This window comes from Phascolarctos cinereus, unplaced genomic scaffold, assembly GCF_003287225.1.
Source record: "Phascolarctos cinereus isolate Bilbo 61053 unplaced genomic scaffold, phaCin_HiC Scaffold_726;HRSCAF=1367, whole genome shotgun sequence".
Classification (NCBI taxonomy): domain Eukaryota; kingdom Metazoa; phylum Chordata; class Mammalia; order Diprotodontia; family Phascolarctidae; genus Phascolarctos; species Phascolarctos cinereus.
This window is the reverse complement of record NW_027556098.1, coordinates 115,697,947-115,716,910: the sequence shown is the minus strand read 5'-3', so window position 1 is coordinate 115,716,910 and position 18,964 is coordinate 115,697,947. Positions and strand designations below refer to the sequence as shown.

Sequence of the window (18,964 nt, the reverse complement as noted above, 5' to 3'; positions counted from 1 at the left end):
CCTTCAATGATGCTGATTACAACTCCTCTTTACCTTATTAGATGGCCTTCCAGAGTTGCTCTGGCTTAAAAACAAACAAAATCTTAATGGCCTTGTAGGCAACTTCTGGTGATAAGCCTTTCCAGATTTAGTTACAGAGGGCCCTCAGTAGAAATATCATCCATCATTGGACCCTTTACTTTTGTAGCCTTCTCAGCATGGTAAAACCAATCAGTACTTGAGTAGCTCTCAAGCATGCATCAATACATCACAATGAGGCATTGAAGTAGGAAGTCAATGGAGGTACTGATAAGATATTTGGACTTAAGCAGAGGAGTAGTACTATTAAACAAAAACAAGCAAGTTTGGGCTAGAGAGGAGGCTTTGGGGAAGATTGTGAGTTCTGTTTTGTACTTGAGTTTGAGCTATCAATTCAGTGTAGAAGGGCCCAATAAACAACTAGAGATTGAACCTCCAGTGACTGATGTCAGTTTGGGAGTCTTTGGCACAGACATAATGGCTGAAGTTCTAAGAATGTATGAGCTCTCTAAAGAAGAGATTGTAGAGGGAGAGGAGCATAGGATCAAGGACAAAACCCAGGTTTAAGCTGGAGGCTAAAGGAGGAAGCAGGAAATGATTACAAGTAGACTGGGTAGCAAAAAAGTCTCTACCCTTGGGGAGATCCCATTCTAATGAGGGGTTGATGTCCTTGGAACTGTCTAGTCAGGGAGACCAGAGCCATTCAAGCAGGAAAAGGTTTGGAAAGACAGATTAGGCTGGAGTCAGAGAAAGCAATCATTCTGCAAACAACCCAATAGCAACGAAGTAATTAGAATCCAAATTAAGGTCAACTGTAGGAATGAAGAAAAACACTATGAAGAACAAGATGAGCTGACTGAATCACTTGTACCGTTACTTAATGGGGGGGGGGGTCACTTCATCTCTTTGGGCCTATTTCCTCATCTGTAGAAAAGAGAACACTAAGTCATCTCTAAGGTTCCTTCTGGGACTCTATAACTTTAACAATGTTGTTGAGTCGTTTCAGTCCTGTCTGACTCTTGGTGACCCCATTTGGGGTTTTCTTGGCAAAGATACTGGAGCGGTTTGCCATGTCCTTCTCCAGCTCATTTTACAGATGAGGAAACTGAGGCAAATAGGGTCAAGTGACTTACCCAGGGTTACACAGCTAGTAAGTGTCTGAGGCCAGATTTGAACTCACAAAAATGAGTCTTCCTGATTACAGGACACAGTCTATCTACTTTGCCACCTAGCTGCCCCTGACTTTAAGAATACATATAAAAATGCATATAAAATATATATATAAAGTAATATGCAAATTAATATACAATTCTGGAAACAATAGATAAATGTTCCTGTTGTTCAGTCATGTCCAACCCTTCATGACCCCATTTGGGGTTTTCTTGGCAAAGATACTGGAGTGATTTCCTTCTCCAGTGGATACAGTGGCTCCGTTCTGTCAGGCAATCAGAGGGGGTAAGTGGCTTGCCCAGGGCCACACAGTCAGGAAGCGTCTGGGCCTGGATATGAACTCAGGTCTTCCTGACTCCAGGCACAGCGTCTATCCGCTGAGGCACTGGCTGCCTGTAGATAAATGCTACAGGATGAGAAACAGTGGCATGACCAGAGAGGGCTGCCTGGGGATAGTGATTTTTGAAAAGGAAAAGGGACATGGGCTGGTGGAAAGGAACACGACAGTCATTCCCAAGGGTGGGTGGAGGGTGCAAGGTCCCTGTGGTCGTGAAGCTCTTCTGTCACAAGGCAGTGTCTGTGGCTAGGCCAGGCTGACACAAGGTCCTAGCTCAAGGCAGCTGTGGAGTGGGGAGGCTTTTTGTTGTCCTGACTAATTAATCCAGCAAGCACCAAGAACTACCAAGCACTGTGTTAGGCACCATGAGGGATACAGAAATGAGCAAGCTACGGATCCCCTTCCCGGCACAGCGTCCCCCTCCCTCTTCTCCTCTGCCCATCCTTTAAAGCCCTATTCACTTACTACCTCCTCCCGGAAGTTCTGTGGGTGACCTCTCCCCCTCTGACTCATGACCCTGTAATATACTCAGCAGGTGGTATTAAATGAGGTAATACTTATAAAGCACTCAGCACAATGCCTGGCCCATAGTAGGTGGCTTTAAAAAAAAATGCTTGTTCCTTCCCCCTAATATTATGTATGCAGTTATCTTTGTTGGTGTCTTCCCTAAATTCTGTGCCACGGTACCCTCCCCAGACCCTTAGGACAGTGCTCTGGACAGAGTAGCTGTTGTTTTCAGTCATATCTGACTCTGTGTGACCCCATTTGAGGTTTTCTTGACAAAGATACTATAGTAGTTTGCCATTTCTTTCTCCAGCTCATTTTACAGATGAGGAAACTGAGGCAAACAGGGTTAAGTGACTTGCCCAGGGTCACACAGCTAGGGAAGTGTCCAAGACCAGAATTGAACTCAGGAAGAGGAGTCTTCCTGACTCCAGCCCCAGTGCTCGATTCACTGTGTCCACACAGCTGCCCACACATGTACATGATGTTTACTGAATGCATGAAAAGTAGGTCCATTTTACCTACCTTCAAGATTTTATTTACTGCCATCTAACCTTAAATTCTTAGATTTCTCTTCATCTTTCCCCATTGTAATTGGAAAGCTGGGTCCATTTTTTCTCCCACCTTTCCTTCTTTCTACTTTTTTCCTTCTTCTTCCTTCCCTCCTTATCTTCTACCTTCCTTTTCCTCATTAGCTCTATCCCTCTTCCTTTTTTTTCCTAAATGCCTACCTCTTCCTCTGCCCCTCCATGACTTTCTCTACTTGTCCTTCCCTTTCCTCTTTTTCCTTTCTTATTCTCTTCTTCCTTTCCCCTCCCCTCACTCCCTCTCTCCACAGCCCCTCTCTTACCTGCTCCCTCTCCCTCCAGGCCACAGAGGAGAAGGAGGAGATGGAGGAGCTCCAGGCCTACAACAGAAGGCTGCTACACAACATTCTGCCCAAGGATGTGGCGGCACACTTCCTGGCTCGTGAGCGGCGCAATGATGAGCTGTATTACCAGTCGTGTGAATGTGTGGCTGTCATGTTTGCCTCCATTTCCAACTTCTCTGAGTTCTACGTGGAGCTGGAGGCCAACAACGAGGGGGTGGAATGTCTCCGACTGCTCAATGAGATCATCGCTGACTTTGATGAGGTGCTGGGGCTACAAGGAACATGGTGGCATGGGGCCCCTCGGGCTGGCAAAGACCTCCAGGGATCATCTGTTTCAGATCCTGCCACTGCACAGCACTGATTGATCCTAAACCTCAATCAGTCAAATGAAAATGTTTCAGATTTAAAGACAGACAGAGCCCCCTCTCTTTTCCCCTAGGCAGAATAAGGGAGGTCATGACCGTTTCAAGCCACTGGTTTTCTTGCAGAATGGCAAGTATAACCCCTTCACTTTTAGGTCTCAGTGGAGCAGGTAGTAAGTGAATTACTTAGTGAAGTGAACTAAGTGAAGGATGAAGAGATAATGTGGGGTGTAGAAAGAGAAATCTTCATTCCTCCCCCCCACCAAAACATACATACAGGAGCACCCGACAGAAACCTAGTCAGTCCAAGAGGTGTAGCAGGTGTGGACATATTCATTCCTGAATCTTTACCATGAGGAATGTTGTCAGGCTGGCCAATACTCAATCACCGGGTGCCTTCAAAGATGGGACTCAGATGTTTGGTGGAGGGGAAACCAAAACTTTTAATATCTGAGCTGAGTTCCTCCTCTTTGCTCTAGCTTTGTCCGAAGTGCTGGGGGGAAATGCAAGAGAAGAAAGACACCCCTCCCCTTTAAGAAATCTCTAATGGGGAAGCAGTGCACAGATATCAAGTTAAGGACAACAGGGATAAAAGCAAAAACACAAGGAATCACAGCTGGCTAAAACATGTAGCACAAGCAGACACAAAGGGTTAGAATGACCAGGAGCAAAGAGAACTGGGAATAAGGAATTTTTGCGGGGGGGAGGGGGAACCTTCCTGAAAGCAGGAGTCATTGAGGAAGAAGATCTGGAAGGAAGTTAGGGACAGGGCTTAATTGTGTGGAGCCAGGAGTGATGGCACATGGGAAGCCTGAGAGATGATGAGAGTAAAAGCCTAGAGAAGAGAAGTCTTAAGGGGCCATGTTAGCTGTGTTCAAGGATTTAAAAGGCTGTCACATGAAAGAAGAATTACACTTGTTCTGCTTGGTCTCAGAGGGCAGAACTAGGAATATGGTGTAGAAGACTTGCAGAGACAGCTCTTGGCTCAACTGAAGGCAAAACTTCCTGATGCTGTTAGAATTGGAATGCACTCCTTTGGGAGGGCAGTGGATTCTCTTGCACTAGAAATTGTGAAGCACAGGCTGGGTAACCACTCGTTGGAGATGTCATGGAAGGGATTCTTGCTATGGGTTGGACTACTGGCCCAACAAAAATTGTGTTGTGAACCCCCATGAGGGGTTTGTACATACACGAAGTACATTGGTAATCTAAATGGGTAATTATTTACTTCTTAAGACAACATTTAAGAATTTTAGCACAAACCCGCTGGACCATGGTTGACAGCACCCAAATAGGAACCACTGGGCTAGAAGACCTCTGAGATTCTCACATTTATAGAATGCTTTATATGGTATACAAAGCACTTTATCCACCCAGCCTCACAAGTGTTATTAATCTCCATTTTATAGATGGGAAAAAGGAAGCTCACAGCAGTAAAATGAGGTCACACAGGCAGCAAGTGGTGATGTAAGGCCTTGAGCCCAGGTCTTTCCACTCCAACATTCTATCAATTAGCTGGAAGTGAGGTAGTTATAGGGGGTGAGGGAGGGAAGTGAGGGATCCTTGACTGGAATGGAGCTCATGAGCCTTTGAATGAGGGTAGATTTGTATCAGTAGATAGGCAAAAGGATTCTAAGTTGTCATTAAATTTTAAATCTGATACATTTGGGAGCCACTTGTGAATTTGGGACAGAAAAGAGCCATGGAGTACTTTGAGTAGATGTTTCTTACTAGTGTATAGAGAAGACATACACATTCTCACTATGTGCCTAGCACTATGTTAAGACACTGTAGGGAAAAATAACCAACAGAAGTTTAAGACATGGATCCTTAGCTCTTATTAGGGAGATAAGACATGTGAGAAAACCACACCTTCAGTTTCTATTTTCTCTGTCTTGTCATTTGTATGATCCCTGGATTCTGGGGACTCAAGCTCTTCTTTCTCATTGCCTAGATCATCAGTGAAGATCAGTTTCGGCAGCTGGAGAAGATCAAAACCATTGGCAGCACTTACATGGCAGCCTCTGGCCTCAATGATTCCACCTATGACAAAGCAGGGAAGACACATATCAAGGCCCTGGCAGACTTTGCCATGAAGCTAATGGACCAAATGAAATACATTAATGAACACTCCTTCAACAACTTCCAGATGAAGATAGGTGAGGGAGGGAATTGATGTGCCTGGTGGACTAGCCCTGGGGAGGGAGCTATGGGACTGTCACCCTCTGGGCTTCCATTCCCTTTCCGCCCACATTTAAGTTATGTATACTTTTCCTTCTCCATTGTCTTGGGGCCTTTGAATCCATTAGAAGATTATCTAGCCAGCCAATCAGTAAATCTGTGGTGAGTTCCTAAGATGCTTTTGCATTCTTGGGTATAAGGGACAAGACATGGCCTTTAACCTTGGCGAACCCTCTGTGTGACAGGGATGGTATGATATATTCACAAGCCGTCAACAGAGACCTATTTAAAATGCTTCATGAAGATGAGACTTGAGCCAGATGCTGAAGGATGGTAAGAGGTATCAGGAGGAAGAGGAAAAGAGGAGGGGGTACTCCAGACAAGACGTCCAACATGAGTAAAAGTCCAGAGGCAAGAATGATTATGTCCTATTCATTGCACAGTGAGGAGACTTGAGTAGAGCAGAAGACTTAGAGTGGGGAGCAGCAGAAGATAAAGATGGATGGGCGAGATGAGGGCAGTTACAGGGAGCCTCAGCTTCTTGCTGAGAAATTTAGACTTTGTCCGGGAGAGCACTTAGGCAAGGGTGAGTACAGAACACCTAAAAAGTGTTGAGTAGGGGAGCAATATGTTGAGAGCAGTTCTTAAGGTATACCTGAAGCCTTGGATGGGGAAAGATATGAGAGGTCTTTCAAAAGAAGAAATGATTGCATTTGAGAACCAACTGATTGAATTTGGAGGGAAAGAGAAGCATCACAAATGACAGAGTTCTATATTGGATGGCCTGCTATCACTTCAAATTCATCAAGTCCAAGTGGAGATGTCCTGTAGATAGGAAGTATGAACCTATGACGTGGGTGAGGGGTAAAAGTGGGGGCAGTTAGGTGGCACAGTGGATACAGCACTGGGCCTTGAGAAAGGAAGACATGAGTTCAAATCTGGCCTCAGATACTAGCTATATGACCCTGGGTAAGTCACTTCCCTGTTGGTCTCAGTTTCCTCATCTGTAAAATGAGCTGGAGAAGGAAATGGCAAACCACTCCACTAACTTTGCCAAGAAAACCCCAAATGGGGTCACAAAGAGTCAGACGCAACTGAAACTACTGAGTAACAACAATAAAAGGTGGAAGAGATATAAAGGTCCACCTATGCAATTCTGAGAGTTGGAAAAGAGTACAAAGAGAAAAGTAGAAGGCAGAAGACTAAGTTTTGAGGGTTCCCACAAGTAGAGCAAAGGAAAAGGAGCCAGGGAGGACAGTCCAAGACATAAAAGAGATGAGAAGACACTGGCAAAGAAACCTAGAGAGGAAAGAAAGGATTGACCAACAGAATCATGTTTTGAAGAGGTCAAGGAAGAGCAGACTGAGAAGAGGCAATTGAGAGAGACGCTGATCATAGATTTAGAGCTGGAAGGGACCTAAGAGAGCATCTAGTCTGGCATTCCCATTTTATAGGTGAAGAAACTGAGACCCAGAGAGATTCAGTGATTTACACAAGATCAAGATAGGGTAGGCAGCATGATGGAATGTTTAGAGATCTGGCTTTGGAGCAAGGAAGATCTGGATTAATGTCCTACTTTGGACACATAATAGTTGAGTGACCTTGGGCAAACACCTCTCAGTGCTCTGAGCAACCCTCTAGGACTACATATTGCAAATACTGCACATTAACCTGCACTATACAGAACTCCTCACTTGGGAGTCTGCTATCCCGCTGAAATCACAAGTCCAGTCCCTATCCCTACCCCACATAGATCTGGGACTAAAAATCTGTTTTTCTGACTCCAAATTCATTAATGAGCAATCTCAGAAGTGGGGTGAGGGTAGAAGTGTAGAAGGTTAAGGAATGTGTTAAGTGTGTGGTGAGGAAACAGAAGCAGCGGTTTATAAAGTACTTATTGGAGAAATGTGACAGTGAGTGGAAGAAGAAAAAAGGAGGTAGAGAAATTGGGTCCAGCAAACTTTTTTTTCCCCTTTTCCTTCCAAGATGGTGGAGACCTGAGTGTTTTGTTTTTGTTTTTTTTTTTTTGACAGTAAGAGGGAAAGAGGCAGTGAAAGGGGAGAGACTGAAATGACTGAGAAAGACCCCTCAGGAGCTAAGAAGTGGGGAAGTTAGCCTCCCTCCGCCCAAAATAAAGCATAGCCTGTGCAACAGCTTGATGCTTTTTTCTCCCTACCTTTTCTGCTATAGGGCTCAACATTGGCCCTGTGGTGGCTGGGGTGATCGGAGCTCGCAAGCCTCAATATGATATTTGGGGCAACACAGTGAATGTGGCCAGTCGCATGGATAGCACTGGCGTGCCCGACCGCATCCAGGTGAGTGGCAGATCATTTCAGTCATCCTCCTGCCTCCAGCCCATACAGATGAGGCTCTCTCCTATGTGAGAGATTTCTAAGCATGGGAATCTCAGAGCTTTCACTATGGGGTTGTTAGATTTGGCGATAAAGGACTGACTTAAATTTTAGGAAACAATTTTTGCAAAACCTTCTCAGTCTCACAGTAGAAGATGGTAAGAAAGCACTGACATTAACCAATGGACTGATTATCCATGATCTTAAATTGATAAAACATTCCCTGGATGTAGAGCCATCTACAGGGCACTACGAGAAATAGAGGAGGATAAAAATAGTTTTGCTGACTTCACATACATGACTGATGTTATATTGCTTGCCTTCTCAATGGATGGGGGAGGAGCAGGAGGGAAGGAGAGAATTTAGAACTCAAAATAAAAAAAAAGAAAAGAAAAATGTTAAAAATTAATAAAAAGAAAGATAGAGAAGGAAGAGGCAATCCCATTGGGTGGAGGGTGGGAATGGGGAGGGAGGTTTCAGACTAATGGAAGAGGCTAGTCAATGCCTTCAGGAACATACACAGAGGAAACAGACATATTAAAGAGAAGTAGGCTTTAGCTGACTATAGCCATACAAGACTCACATGGCAATGCCCAGTTAAAAGGGAGCTTTGCTTCTACCAAATTACTTTAGAGCAAACAGTCTAGCTAATTAAAAACTATTTTCCTTCTGGGGATGCTCTGCCCTCTTGCCTACATACAAACACACATGCCTGGAGAGATGTAGGGAAACATTTTTCCATTCTCCATTCATCAGGATCAAGAACTTGTGAACCCTCCCTTCTTGCCACTCAGCTCATACCCTCAGTAATAGTGGCCTGTAGCTTCTCAAATTTTGATGCTCTGTCAGAAAGAGTTTGGTACAATAGGAAGAATATTGTTTAGAGAAGAACTGGGTCTGTCACTTGCTAGCTGTATAACCCCAGGCAAGTCACTTAACCTCTGCAAAATGTAGGGGAAGGACTAGATGCCTGGTGACCCTTCCAGCTCCAAGATTTAAGAAGTGACACTAACTTCATTCCGGGGACCACAGACAGAGACATATACAAAACCATGTGGCAGACTGCCATTAAGTGGCCACCAGGGCCCTTGAGACTCAGGGTAGCACCATGTGGCTGCAGACCTAGTTTTGCCAAAGATCATTCAATCCTCTTCTTCCTGCTTCCCAGGAAAGAAACAAAACTAGAAATTTGGAGTCCCAGGTAGGGATGACAGAGGAAGGGCCACATACAACTTCTCACCAAATCTCTACAGAAGGTAGCTCTAATAGAACTAAGTAATTACAACAAAATACTGTTAATACACACAATTATCCAAATAATGAATTAATTGTGACAACTCAGAATCCCCTTCTCACCACTGCTCAGACAAGTTCTAGGCGTTGATCTGGGCAGAGGGCTTTACTGCTTTACAGTTTGGGATCATTTGCACCCCTTCAACCGGTTAGCATAGACAAATGCCTTGGGTTCTGCTCCCTATTTCAGAGAGAGAAAGGACCTTTAGAGGATACATGCATTTCCTACCAACCCTTCTATCCCTCTTGTGACATAAACCCAGCGTCTGGGTTAAGGGCACGATGTAAAGAAATGGCAAGGCGTCTGGACCCCATGGCACTGGTGTGGCTCCCCTGGGTACACATCCTCCGGATCTCTTCTTCAATCCCACTCCACCTTTCCTCTTTCTTTCGCCAGGTGACCACAGACATGTACCAGGTGCTGGCCGCCAACACATACCAGCTGGAGTGCCGGGGTGTCGTCAAGGTGAAAGGCAAAGGGGAGATGATGACCTACTTCCTCAACGGAGGACCTCCACCCAGTTAGCAGCAGGCAGGGTGGGCAAAGCTGTACCAGGCAGACCGGCTTTTGGAGAATTGGAAAATGACTTCTTTTGTGCCAGGCAAGGTGGGCAGGCCTAGCTCTAGTGCCCACAGGGTGTCCTGGTGTATTTTTCCACAGTGACTCCAAAACCAGCTTTCTCCTCTCCTTGGGGGCAGGAGCCCCAGAAGGACCCTGGGGGAGCCAACTTCCCTGAGAGCACTAAGTTGACCAAAGATGTATCTGGCTCTATATGTCGGCTAGGAGAAGACCTGAATCATTTGAGTTTTCTAACTGACGGCAGCGTCAGTTCCATAGGGTGGAAAAGAGCTTAGTATTTATTGGTGTAGTGCAACCTGACACACTCGTGGAAGAGGCAGGTGCTGCCTGGGGAAGACTTCATGCCCTCAGGGGTAAGGACCTGGGGCATCAGCCAGGGAAAGCTCGGGGATCCCCACAGATGCTGCTTTTCTGTGCAAGCTTTTTAAAACTCAGATGGGGGCCTGGCCTTTGTTCCACTGAGGCCTTCTGGCATTGCTGGCCGTGGCACTGTCACAGGAAGGACTTCTAGCCATATTAACTGTGCCCTCCTTCATCCTCCCCATTCCCCTTTATGAGCAGGCAGTACACCCAGTCTAAACAAGACTCTTTCCAAGGCGGGGAGGGGAATGGAAGGGGTAGGAGGCTCCCGTGGCTCTGAGAAAAGCGAGTATTTATTAAACAAAACAAAAATGGTTCTCCGTGCCCTTCTTTAGCACGTGCTAGTTTGCCGCGTTCGAGAGACACAAGTAAATCAACACTTCAGGCCAGGGTGCTGAGGTTTGGGGAAGGGAGGGATCCCAGCCCTGAGAGTTGTCATTTTTGTATCTTTTATTTTGTAATATTGAAAACTTGGAGATCTAACAGAGATACCAAATTCTATATTTTGTAAATTCTCTATATCAGAAAGCGGCTGTGTGCAGCAGGGTGTCGTTGCTGGTGTCTGGCTTGTCTATTTGTACGTATGTATATAAGCTATGGAGCCAGGCCCCGGTGTGTGCTGTCGGCTCATTTCCCATTTGGCAGTTTTCAGTTTTACAGGGTACAATCAGCGGTAGGTTTATCTGCTTCTGGGACCTCAGGGTAAATTAGGTACTGTACTTTCACAGTAGGAGTACACACACACACACACACACACACACACACACACACACACATCTCACTTCCCCCTATAGAAGAACATAAATGGTGAGTGCCAGAACCACTAGAAGGTTTCTTTCCAGAGCTGAGGTAGGTTTGTGGAGAATTCTTACCCTCTTTATAAATAGCATTACTGTCCCAGTGGCCTCACCATCCTACCACATCAATATATTTTCATCTAAAAAGGTTTTATTTTGCTGTACTTGAACCATCTTTGAGCCTGTCTGGGCTACCCTTACTATAACGGGACTTGAAAATAGCGCTAAGTGCCATTTGCTGGTTTCAATTTGATTTCTGTGAAGAGCCTTCGACCAGTTCATCCCTCCTTTTTTCTTTTTTTCTTAAAAAAAAAGCCAACTGACAATTCATCTACCTGTCCAAGTTGGTTCAGGAGCAGGTAGATTTCCATAGAGGACCCTTCCTCCAGACCTGGAACAGTGCACCTCAAAATGGTCATCAGATCCTTAGCTCTGTGCTCCATACCAATGTCCAGGTGGCCCCCTTTTCCCTTTGCCCCTGGTGGTCTGAATCATGACAGTAGAACATAAGAGTTCCTTGAAAGAAACAAATATTTGTTTTGTATTGTGGGTTTGTTTTTTCTTTCTCTTTCTTTTTTTTTTTGGTTGCTTGTTTTTAGTTTGGGGGTTTTTTTGGTTTTTGTATGCCCAGCTTCTAGACATAATAGCTCCTTAATACATGTTGGAGGAATTGAATTGGAAATAAATCCTTGAGGTTTTCTTTTAAAGATAACATAAAGAACTCTGTTTTTGTTTTGTTTTTTGGTTTTTTTTTGTAATCTGTAGAGTGAAGGGAGAGTTTTGATAACTAGTTAGGCTGTACACAGTGAAGAGATACTTAGACCAAGTCCAATGTCTGGGGGCGGATCCATATCTTTCCTACTCTTCACTCTTCTCAGGGCAGAATCACTCTCTGGGGCTCTCATGGAGAACCAAAATTGGGGCCTGTTTTACTGTGCTCCACAATGAAAATTATTATGTGCACAGAAACTTGTTTTCCTCTTGCTGAGATGTCCTAGGTTGTGCATGTATGCATGCACAGACACACACACACACACACACACACACACACACACACACACACACACACACGGCCCACTACATAATGCCACTTAATCTCAGCCTTTTATTTCCAACTCCCCTGACCAACTCTCCACCATGACAGCCTGACTGCAATATGCTGTTCCCCTCACTCCCAGTTAGGGCACATCTCTGAGGAGCAAAGTGTATAAACTGTAAAACTGCCAAGTCCGCCTTTGTATTATATTTCTGCTGTTACATCCTTTAAGTTTTATGAAGCACCTGTGTTTCCCACTGTATTCTGTTGGCTTTCTTTCATACCCATGGTTGTTTTCGTTTCTGTTAAGGTTTGCTTCCAATTTGAGTAAAGTATGTACTCAATCTGCCTGGGTCCCCGTGCTTCCTCTCTACTGCTGGTCTTTGTTAGAAACATCTCCAACCTGGAGAGGTCCTCTCCCACTTCCCCTTGTCACTTTTCTCAGTCTCTTCCCTTTTCCCCTAAATTTCTCTCCCTTTTTTCTCTCTCCAGTTATCCTCCTTATGCCTCAGTTTTGCCATCTGTAAAGTGAGGGGGTAGAATAAGTTGATCCATAATTATAGTCCCTTCCAGGCCTTGAACCTATAAAACTTCTCTCCCTGCCTGTCTGTCCCTTCTACCCCCTTTCTACCCCAAGCTGTGACTGTTGATGACGTATAGATCTTAAGCATCATTTTTCTCTAAGGAGTGTGCACTGTTTATTCCTGATCTTGCAAAAAAACAAAAAAACAGATACAATTATGATTTCCCATGGAAATTGAAAAAGTCTATTTAAATAATTTAACTATTAAACACTTTCACTGGTAATGTGTCCTGGTTTGATTTATAGAAAGACCTAGGGAGGCCTAGTTCAGAAGAAATATACATATTTACCTTCACTGAGCCCAGCCAGGGTGGGTTAGATGGAGGGGAAGCCACCGGGAACTAAACTGCCATCTTTGCCAGCGGCCACATTCACATGCTCATATGTTCTGAACAAAGCAGCTGTCTCTTCTGTGCTTGGCCTGTTGTTATGGTTTTATGGTAATGATATTTGGGTTTATCTTTTTTTTTCTTTTAGTAAGTAGGAATCTTTAAGATTCGGGATCCCTAGCTTCTTTAACCATGCCTGTTGTCTTTGTGGATATCATCAGCATAATGAGTTGGCTGAAGTGAGTTTTCCTAGAGTTCTTCCATTTATACTAGAAGTTTTTCAACTTGCCCTTCCTCTACCCTTCAACTACTTCAAATAGAGACCAGCTTGCCCATCAGGGTCCTTAAAGCATAATAATGATCACAGGCATACTCACAAAGCAGAAGGGGCATGGAAAACTGACTCACTGACATAAGACCAGTTGAAGAAAGTTAATCCATTGGTAAGTGCTCAGTTAAAGGAACTGAGGATGATTCATCTGATGAGAAGAAGACCAAGATAAAAAGTGCATCATCTTAGAATAATGATGTACACCTCTTTCCCTTCCCACTCAACACCATGAAATATATCACAGAAATTCGGAGTAGGAAGGAACCTCCGAGGTCATCCAACCCAAATGATCGTCTAACCCAACAGCATCTTCAACAAATGGACGCCTGACCTCTTGTTAAGAACTGCAGTAAGGGGGTCATCACCTCCCAAGGAAACCGGTTCTACTTTTGGACTTCTAAGAGTGAACCAAAGTCTGCCTCTGTAACTTCTACCTATTGCTTCTAATTCTGTCCTCTGGAGTCAAACAAAATAAGTTTGATCCCTCCACCATGTTGGCAGTCCTTCTAGTACTCAAAGAAGTTGTCACATTTCTCATAACTCTTTGCTTTTCTATGTTAACCCCAGTACCTTCAACCAAATATAAATGGCATGGTTTCTGGTCATCCTGGTCCACACTCCTATGGCTGCATCCATAGCTTTCCTAAAATGTAGGGCTGAATGAAGTACTCCAGTGGTTACACCACTCCCTGAGGGTCCGACCAGGGCAGAGTACATGGGGTCTGTCACTATCCTTGTTCTGGACCCTCTAATGCAACTCAGGATTGAAAGAGCCTTTTCAACTACCATGAAACACGGTTGCCTCATATGAAATTTGCAGCCCACTAAAATATCCAGACCTTCTTACTTAGTTGAAGATTGTGTATGATCCCTGTTAAATTCCATCTTATTAGATTTAACCCATCATTATAGCCTGTTAAGTGTAGCTAGGTGACACAGTGGATACAGTACCAGGCCTGGAGTCAGAAAGACTTGAGTTCAAATCTGGCCTTGGATATTTCCTGGCTGTGTGACCCTGGGGCAAGTCATTTAACCCTGTTTACCTCAGTTTCACATCTATAAAAATGAGCTTCCACCTATTGCTTCTAATAGGAAATGGCAAAACCACTCCAGTATCTTTGCCAAAAACAAAACAATCAAATGGGGTCACGAAGAGCCACACACAACCGAAACGACCAAACAAAAAAACACACCCATACCTGCCCAGCCTATGCAATTCTTGTCATATCATTCTATAAATCTTTCAGAGAGGGTCTACCCGACATGTACACTGTGAGAGAGAGGTGACTCACTTGTTTTCCCTTGTTAAAAATGGTGCCATCGTCGAATATAAGCTGTGCATTGTTTATCCCTCACGCTGACAAAACCAGCCCACTTTTTTGGGGGGGGGTCATACATCAATGATGATATCTTTTAGTTCTGTTTCATAATGTGTAGGTACAGCCTGTTCAGGTCATCTATACACCATTCAACTGCCTTTTGAGTAAAGCTGAATTTGAATCTAAGACTGTTATCCTGTGGTCATTCTATCAGTTAGGAATGGACTTAATCATACAATCTATCATGCAGTACATGTCCCTCCATCTTGGCCACAATGGTACTGCAAGAAATTTTCTCAAATGCTACGCTGAAATCCATGAAGAAAATGTCTATAGCATCTCACTGATGAACTAGGTTGGCTAGAAATCCTCTAAAAAAAAAAGGAAATAAAGTATATCTGGCACAATGTGTTTTTCATGAATACACACCATCAATTCCTTTTCTTTGTGCTTACACACACACACACACACACACACACACACACACACACACCCAACAGTGGGGTTCTAAAATTTTGCCAGGAATCAGAGTAGAGTTCATTATCCTACAGGAAGAGGAAATTCCCTTTTCGGCAATCAGGACACTTGCCTATCTTCAGTCTTGCAGCACCCCTTCCATTCTTCATGATTTTTTGTTTTGTTTTCAGTAAAAAAAAAAAAGAGAGAGAAATATTTTATTACACAAGCACTATAATTGTAGAACAAAGAAAATAATCAATCCAGAATGTCAAGAGTCCTAGTACATAACTAAGTGAATGATTTCAGGTAGATAAAATTTGTGAGAAATGACAGAATATCCTATGTCAGGAAGAATTCAAATGATGGGCAAAGTCCTGTATGAGATGATGGAGAGCTCTGGATCAGGTGAGAGAGCTGAGACAGATCTAGACAGAGTGGCCTCTCCACCTATTCACATGTGACCCAGGGTCTGCTGTTCCATATACCTGCTCCTGTGAACACTGTAATTAGCACAGTCAGGCAACTTGGACCTCTGCCTCCTCTTGTGCTTCATTCAGCCTATGCATTCACTTCTTCCTCCATTTGGTTCTTATAGTAAAGTAGAAATAGTCCCAATGGTGCTAAGACCAAGAGCTCTCCATGATTTTTCAGTGATCACTGTAAGTTTCTTGACAATCACTGCCTCAAATTTTTTCAGTACTCTGGGTTGTGGAACATCCGACCTTGTGGACCTAAATTCATTGAGACCCTCTAAGTGTTCTCCCACCCTATCCTCACTAATCCTGAGTCTGAATTCTCGGTTAATTATTTCAGTTCTATCAATCCTACTCTGAAGGCCATTCTGTGTTAGCAGAGAAAACAAAAGCAAAATAAGATTTCAATTACTCTGCTTCCACTTGTCCATTATCATCATCCCATCCACTCTGGGCAGCAGTTTGATATTCTTCTTTCCCTCCATGCAGCTATTTTAATAGCCACTGTTACTGTCCTTAGCTTCAGCTCACTATGGGCTTGAGAAATTCGATCATGTTCTCACACGACTGTGTTAATCTTTCATATTCATGCTCAGTTGTCTGTCCTTACTTCCATCTTCTGCATCCTCTCAAAAAGAAATGGCAATGCCAGTGGTCTCCTTAGACAGCTTCCCCTTTTCTTCCTGCTTGGAATCATTTGTGTCTTCAGAATTTTGTTTTGAAGAGCAGCATATCTCTCAGGACAATTTATCTTGTGGAATCTCATGGGACCCGACCAATTTTATTTCAGAACTATTGTGTATATCAGATGAGTCTTTAAGAGACACAAGCAAATGTAAGAAGAAGATTTGATCCAGCAGCCTTAAGGCCATCAGGATTTTCATCAGTGTGTACAACACATCTGAGTAATAAGTACCATCAGAACTCTCCTATAGTAATGGACTGATGGGGTAAGGGAGTTTCTGTGTGTCCTTGTGGAAGCAAGACAGGCTCAATACACAGAATTCCAAATGAACAGAATGAAGAAAATTAATTTATAAGAACCCAAGGCTTCAATTTAGGAAATCTTCAAGCTAGCACATACACACACACACACACACACACACACACACACACACACACACTGCATAGTGGCACCTCCTGATGAACTCTACTACAACTCAATTTTGATGCTGGATAAATGCAGGACAAAAAAGGAAAAAAGAAGAGCCATTTCTCTGGTCCTCAGTTTCCCTAGCTGTAAAATAAGAGGGTTGGTTTAGTTCAGAGATTCTTAACTTTTTTGTATCAAACCGTTCTGGCAATCTGGTGAAGCCTAAATACCCTTTCTCAAAATGTTTTTAAATGATTGAAGAAAATACTAAATTTCAATTAAAATAAAGATCTAATTTTTTCTCACCCAAGTTCACAGACCCTTTGAAATCTACCCATGGATTCTCTGAGGTTAAAAATCCCTGAAGATGATTACTAAGGTCCCTTCTAATTTCAAATCCTGAGTCTAAGTGCTGCAAACTCTTAAGTATGTGAACAGCTAGATGTGGGCCACAAGTCCATGCGGTCTGTGAAATAACAGTAACCAGCATTTTGCAGGGCTGACTCTCAAATTGACCCCATCCTCACAAAAAAACAATTTTACAACCAAGTCCCCTGGTATATTTTTCCCCCTTGATGGGAACCTGACAGTTTAGCACTATAAATCTAGGGGAAAATGTCATGCCTCTAACTCTGCTAGAATGTAAAGCAAATCACTTCACTCTGCCTCAGTTTCCACATCTGTCAAATAAGCTGGAGAAGGAAATGGCAAATCACTCCACTACCTTTGCCAAGAAGACTGCACCTGGGGTCACAAAGAGTCAGACATGATTGAAATGAATGAACAAGGCGACAGCTGTTGACTATAACTCCAGGCATTTTTTTCTTCCCTTTTGACATCAGAAACAGAAAAAATGGACTATAGTGCTAATTTATTTTGATGTGATTTGTATAAGTGGCCTTTGGGGTGGAAGTTGCATTGTCCTTCTGGCTTAGCTTGGCCATGGTTCTTGGTGGCTAAATGCTAAAAAATAATACCTTCTTAGAATGAGCAGAAGGGCCAGGGCTAACGAGCTCCAACCCCTACCCAGATATACTTTTAAAAGCCTCTTGGGCTTCTGTTCAAATAGTAATTTATTGAATGTACAGTAAAGTTCATCTAGATACCCCATCTTCGTCTTTCATCAGATCCCTTCCCATCTCTAGAAGAAGCTGGTTCTTAATTATCCCATCTTGTCTGTCATCTTGAGTCTCCCCTTTTCCAAAAGGATCCTTCCCCATACTCTCTAAAAGAACTATTGACTATCTACTGGGGATTTTCTACAATAAGCTTAACCAAGACTGCCTCTCCCTGCTACTTGGCATGAAACTTAATTGGTTCTTACCATATCCTGTTCCCATAAGCCTAATACCACCACTTTGTGGGATGCTGTAGAAAGCATTCTTGCTCCAGAACAGGTTGGGTTAGATGGCCTCAGAAGTCCCTTCTAACTCCTAAATTCTGTATTCATAGAACAGGAACTTTTTTCTACCCCAAATATCCTTCTTCTAAGACAAGGCTCTGAGCAGCCCACCTGCTTCCCTTCACATCTGAAGTCAGCAGACTTGGGTCAGTGCAGGTGTACAGTACTACGTCCTCATGGTGCCTGATAATCCCGCTGGAGTTGGAACAGGTTTGCTGGAAGGCTGTGAGCCCATGTTGATGACCTTCTCTAGGCCGTACTGAAAAGACTGGCACAATCATGTATTATTCTCCCACGTTGGTGTCTAGTGTTTGTGCTTTTTGTGGTGTAATGGAAAAGGCACTGGGATTTTGAATCAGATGATTTCAGTAAAAGATCCAGCTCTGATACTTATACCATACAGCCAGCTACGTGACTGTCGGCAAGTCATGTAGCTTTTCTAAAACTGTAAAACAGGCACAATATTTCTTATACTGCCTATACAGGTGTGTTGTTTTTGAGAAAAATGCTTTATGAATCTCAATAGAAATTATTATTATTATTATTATTATTGTAGATGTTCAATAAAGCCTTGTGAAAGGATATAAATTGAATACAAGGCCTTCTAAAATAGGAGAGGACTGAACTAAACATATCCATTGATAATAAATTCTGTAGTAACTCATTACCTCTACCCCCAGCCTCCCTACCATGCAACGACAGCCATAAAGGGCCTCTTCTTTGTTCACAAGCCCTCTGGCATCCTCTCCCACCCCCACCCCCACCCCCTTAGTACAGAGAATCTACTTTTCAGGAAGTACAGTATGGCATACGCATCATACCAGCAGGGAAAGGATGAGGATAGTCTCTGCTTGTCCTGCTCTATTACTGAGTGGTTGTGAAGGGGATAACAACCCTTGCTCACTTTTTTCTTTGCCTATTTGTAATAGCTGACATTTCCAAATAGTTTTAGGGCTTACAAAGAACTTTACTCACAAAAGTCCTCTGATGTTTGTCTGTGCAAGTAGTATTATTCCCATTTTACAGATGAGGAAGCTGAGGGTCAGAAAGGATAAAAGACTTGCCAAAGGTCACACAGCTAGTATTAGCGTGAGGTCTTCTAACTTCATCCAATA

The 18,964-nt window shown here is 43.5% G+C and overlaps 2 protein-coding genes across 3 annotated transcripts in view; one reads left to right on the top strand and one right to left on the bottom strand.

Moving 5' to 3' along the window:
- The window catches only part of ADCY5 (adenylate cyclase 5), a 262,353-nt gene extending 249,686 nt beyond the window's left edge, over positions 1-12,667 (top strand). The window contains 4 exon segments of the mRNA XM_020985965.2: positions 2,899-3,162; positions 5,217-5,421; positions 7,634-7,758; positions 9,485-12,667. Coding sequence (XP_020841624.1) covers positions 2,899-3,162; positions 5,217-5,421; positions 7,634-7,758; positions 9,485-9,613 — 723 coding nt within the window. The 3' untranslated portion in view covers positions 9,614-12,667.
- The window catches only part of SEC22A (SEC22 homolog A, vesicle trafficking protein), a 160,043-nt gene that overhangs the window by 51,512 nt on the left and 89,567 nt on the right, over positions 1-18,964 (bottom strand). The gene's annotated exons all lie outside the window — the stretch shown is intronic.